This window comes from Scomber japonicus, chromosome 16, assembly GCF_027409825.1.
Source record: "Scomber japonicus isolate fScoJap1 chromosome 16, fScoJap1.pri, whole genome shotgun sequence".
In the NCBI taxonomy this organism is placed as follows: Eukaryota; Metazoa; Chordata; class Actinopteri; order Scombriformes; family Scombridae; genus Scomber; species Scomber japonicus.
In genome coordinates, this window is record NC_070593.1 from 607,560 (window position 1) to 612,559 (window position 5,000).

The 5,000-nt window shown below is 55.5% G+C and overlaps 1 protein-coding gene across 1 annotated transcript in view; it reads right to left on the bottom strand.

The window, feature by feature from the left end:
- Positions 1-5,000, bottom strand: part of kiaa0586 (KIAA0586 ortholog) — a gene marked incomplete at its 3' end in the record, with an annotated part of 44,711 nt that overhangs the window by 6,150 nt on the left and 33,561 nt on the right. The window contains exons 18-21 of the mRNA XM_053336167.1: positions 4,525-4,709; positions 4,239-4,363; positions 314-525; positions 1-120 (exon numbers count right to left, since the gene is read on the bottom strand). The exon at positions 1-120 is cut by the window's left edge and continues 34 nt beyond it. Coding sequence (XP_053192142.1) covers positions 1-120; positions 314-525; positions 4,239-4,363; positions 4,525-4,709 — 642 coding nt within the window. The remainder of the gene's footprint in view (positions 121-313; positions 526-4,238; positions 4,364-4,524; positions 4,710-5,000) is intronic.

Below are 5,000 nucleotides of genomic sequence, written 5' to 3' on the forward strand. Positions count from 1 at the left end.
CCGTGGGCTGATTGGTTCAGACGGAGGGGGCGTGACCGGGGGCGTGGCCTCTCTGCTGGGTGGAGCCGGACTGGGCGGAGGCGTTGGGACCGGAGTAGGAACCACAGGAACCGGTTTGTCCTTGAAAACAAACAGCAGAACACACTTTAGAAAGTTAAAGTTTTAATTGACATTTTAATGGCAGCCGCTTCCCTGTGTAACCATGGTAACGGTTCACAGTGCCACCAAGACAATAAAATGAATCACAAAAACGAAACTACAATGTCGGTTGAACACAAATCAGATGACTGGAGTCTCTGCAGCAGCTCTGTACCTCCTGATGGGCTGCTGGTCCTGGTCCTGGTCCTGGTCCTGGTCCTGGTCCTGGTTCTGGTTCTGGTCCTGGTCCTGGTGCGTCCCTCTGTCCCAGCATCAGGGCGATCGTCTCCGTCAGAACCTCGTTAACCAAACACCTGATTAACGCCGAGTCCACAGACACGCTGGAGTCTACAAAGAGCTGCAGACCTGCACCTCCTGCTGCCTCCACTGCAGCACAGAGGAGAGACAGAGGAGAGACAGAGGAGAGACAGAGGAGACGCATATGAGAGACAGAGGAGACGCAGAGGAGAGACAGAGGAGACGCAGAGGAGAGACAGAGGAGAGACAGAGGAGACGCAGAAGAGATGCAGAGAGGAGAGACAGAGGAGACGCAGAGGAGAGACGGAGGAGACGCAGAGAGGAGACAGAGGAGACACAGAGGAGAGACAGAGGAGAGACAGAGAGGAGACAGAGGAGACGCAGAGGAGAGACAGAGGAGACGCAGAGGAGAGACAGAGGAGAGACAGAGGAGACACAGAGGAGATGCAGAGGAGACGCAGAGGAGAGACAGAGGAGATGCAGAGGAGACGCAGAGGAGAGACAGAGGAGACACAGAGGAGATGCAGAGGAGACGCAGAGGAGAGACAGACGAGAGACAGAGGAGAGGCAGAGGAGACGCAGAGGAGAGACAGAGGAGACGCAGAGGAGAGACAGAGGAGAGACAGAGGAGACGCAGAGGAGAGACAGAGGAGACGCAGAGGAGAAACAGAGGAGACGCAGAGGAGATGCAGAGGAGAGACAGAGGAGAGACAGAGGAGAGACAGAGGAGACGCAGAGGAGAGACAGAGGAGACGCAGAGGAGAGAAAGATGAGACAGAGGAGAGAAAGATGAGACGCAGAGGAGAGACAGAGGAGACGCAGAGGAGAGACAGAGGAGACGCAGAGGAGGTGCAGAGGAGAGACAGAGGAGGTGCAGAGGAGACACAGACGAGACGCAGAGGAGACGCAGAGGAGAGACAGAGGAGATGCAGAGGAGACGCAGAGGAGATGCAGAGGAGAGACAGAGGAGACGCAGAGGAGAGACAGAGGAGAGACAGAGGAGAGACAGAGAGGAGACAGAGAGGAGACGCAGAGGAGAGACAGAGGAGACGCAGAGGAGAGACAAAGGAGATGCAGAGGAGAGACAGAGGAGGCGCAGAGGAGAGACAGAGGAGAGACAGAGGAGAGACAAAGGAGATGCAGAGGAGAGACAGAGAGGAGAGAGAGGAGAGACAGAGGAGGGAAAGAGGAGACGCAGAGGAGAGACAGAGGAGACGCAGAGGAGAGACAGAGGAGACAGAGGAGACGCAGAGGAGACGCAGAGGAGAGACAGAGGAGACGCAGAGGAGAGACAGAGGAGACAGAGGAGACGCAGAGGAGAGACAGAGGAGAGACAGAGAGGAGACAGAGAGGAGACGCAGAGGAGAGACAGAGGAGACGCAGAGGAGATGCAGAGGAGAGACAGAGGAGGCGCAGAGGAGAGACAAAGGAGATGCAGAGGAGACAGAGAGGAGAGAGAGGAGAGACAGAGGAGAGACAGAGGAGGGACAGAGGAGACGCAGAGGAGAGACAGAGGAGGGACAGAGGAGAGACAGAGGAGAGACAGAGAGGAGAGAGAGGAGACAGAGGAGGGACAGAGGAGAGACAGAGGAGACGCAGAGGAGAGACAGAGGAGACGCAGAGGAGAGACAGAGGAGACGCAGAGGAGATGCAGAGGAGAGACAGAGGAGAAGCAGAGGAGAGACAGAGGAGACGCAGAGGAGAGACAGAGGAGACGCAGAAGAGGCGCAGAGGAGAGACAGAGGAGATGCAGAGGAGAGACAGAGGAGACACAGAGGAGAGACAGAGGAGACGCAGAGGAGAGACAGAGGAGAGACAGAGGAGACGCAGAGGAGAGACAGAGGAGACGCAGAGGAGAGACAGAGGAGAGACAGAGGAGAGACAGAGGAGGCGCAGAGGAGGTGCAGAGGAGAGACAGAGGAGACACAGACGAGACGCAGAGGAGAGACAGAGGAGACGCAGACGAGACGCAGAGGAGAGACAGAGGAGACGCAGAGGAGAGACAGAGGAGACGCAGAGGAGAGAAAGAGGAGAGACAGAGGAGACGCAGAGGAGAGACAGAGGAGACGCAGAGGAGAGACAGAGGAGACGCAGAGGAGAGACAGAGGAGACGCAGAGGAGAGAAAGAGGAGACGCAGAGGAGAGACAGAGGAGACACAGACGAGACGCAGAGGAGAGACAGAGGAGATGCAGAGGAGACGCAGAGAGGAGACAGAGGAGATGCAGAGGAGACGCAGAGGAGATGCAGAGGAGAGACAGAGGAGACGCAGAGGAGAGACAGAGGAGAGACAGAGGAGAGACAGAGAGGAGACAGAGAGGAGACGCAGAGGAGAGACAGAGGAGACGCAGAGGAGATGCAGAGGAGAGACAGAGGAGGCGCAGAGGAGAGACAGAGGAGAGACAGAGGAGAGACAAAGGAGATGCAGAGGAGAGACAGAGAGGAGAGAGAGGAGAGACAGAGGAGACGCAGAGGAGAGACAGAGAGGAGAGAGAGGAGGGACAGAGGAGACGCAGAGGAGAGACAGAGGAGACGCAGAGAGGAGAGAGAGGAGACAGAGGAGAGACAGAGGAGATGCAGAGGAGACGCAGAGGAGAGACAGAGGAGACGCAGAGAGGAGAGAGAGGAGACAGAGGAGAGACAGAGGAGATGCAGAGGAGATGCAGAGGAGACGCAGAGGAGGGACAGAGGAGACGCAGAGGAGAGACAGAGGAGACGCAGAGGAGGCGCAGAGGAGAGACAGAGGAGGGACAGAGGAGACGCAGAGGAGAGACAGAGGAGAGAGGAGACGCAGAGGAGATGCAGAGGAGACGCAGAGGAGAGACAGAGGAGAGACAGAGGAGAGAGAGGAGAGACAGAGGAGACGCAGAGGAGGGATAGAGGAGAGACAGAGGAGGAGCAGAGGAGAGAAAGAGGAGACAGAGGAGAGACAGAGGAGACGCAGAGGAGAGACAGAGGAGACGCAGAGGAGAGACAGAGGAGATGCAGAGGAGAGACAGAGGAGACGCAGAGGAGAGACAGAGGAGATGCAGAGGAGAGACAGAGGAGAGACAGAGGAGAGACAGAGGAGAGAAAGAGGAGACGCAGAGGAGAGACAGAAGAGATGCAGAGGAGATGCAGAGGAGAGAAAGAGGAGACGCAGAGGAGAGACAGAGGAGATGCAGAGGAGAGAAAGAGGAGACGCAGAGGAGAGAAAGAGGAGACGCAGAGGAGAGACAGAAGAGACGCAGAGAAGAGACACAGAGGAGACACAGAGGAGAGACAGAGGAGAGACAGAGGAGACGCAGAGGAGAGACAGAGGAGACGCAGAGGAGGCGCAGAGGAGAGACAGAGGAGGGACAGAGGAGACGCAGAGGAGAGACAGAGGAGAGAGGAGACGCAGAGGAGATGCAGAGGAGACGCAGAGGAGAGACAGAGGAGAGAGAGGAGAGACAGAGGAGACGCAGAGGAGGGATAGAGGAGACGCAGAGGAGAGACAGAGGAGACGCAGAGGAGAGACAGAGGAGAGACAAAGGAGATGCAGAGGAGAGACAGAGAGGAGAGAGAGGAGAGACAGAGGAGAGACAGAGGAGACGCAGAGGAGATGCAGATGAGAGGCAGAGGCAGAGGAGAGACAGAGGAGAGACAGAGAGGAGACAGAGGAGGGACAGAGGAGACGCAGAGGAGAGACAGAGGAGACAGAGGAGACGCAGAGGACAGACAGAGGAGACAGAGGAGACGCAGAGGAGAGACAGAGGAGATGCAGAGGAGAGACAGAGGAGACGCAGAGGACAGACAGAGGAGGCGTTTAAAGATGAAACTTTGAATCTGTTTTTATTTGATTTGAATGATTTTTAATTCTCACCGATATCTGAGGTGAAGCTCTGCTCCTCGAGCTCTGATTGGTCGGTGGAGTCGTTCTGGGCGGGGTCAGCCGGAGGGGGGCGGTACATCTCCGAGATCATCCGAGACATCAGCTGCTGCTCCACCCTGAACACACCAGGAACCAGTTCAGACCAGTTCAGACCAGTTCAGACCAGTTCAAACATGTTCAGACCAGTTCAAACATGTTCAGACCAGTTCAGACCAGTTCAAACATGTTCAGACCAGTTCAGACCAGTTCAGACCAGTTCAGACCAGTTGAGACTCACCACTCCACCATCCGGTCCTCCAGTGCGTCCCTCTGCAGGTCGTGGCCCTGCACAGAGATCTGATCCTGGGTGGGGGGGGCAGGGGGAGCCTGGGGAGGGAAGACTGGACCCTGGTAGAGGACTGGAGGAGGAGACGGACCCCCATCCAGCTCCAGAGCCTCCTCAGCCTCGACACTGACCTCCTCCTGAGGGGAGAGGAGGCGCATCCTTAAATCACTAACAGCTGAGTCTGTTTAGTAGATTACTTCAAAATAAAAGCACGGCTCAAATATCATCAGCTAAACACACAATAAGTTTCCTTCAAAATAAAAGCATGGCTCAAATATCATCAGTTAAACACACAATAAGTTTACTTCAAAATAAAAGCACAGCAGGTTTTTATCAGACCAGTAAAACCAGTAAGACTCGGAGCTGCTGCTGCTGGTTTTCCTCTCATCACTAAAATTCTTCATCCAGTTAAAAACATTTACTTAAAA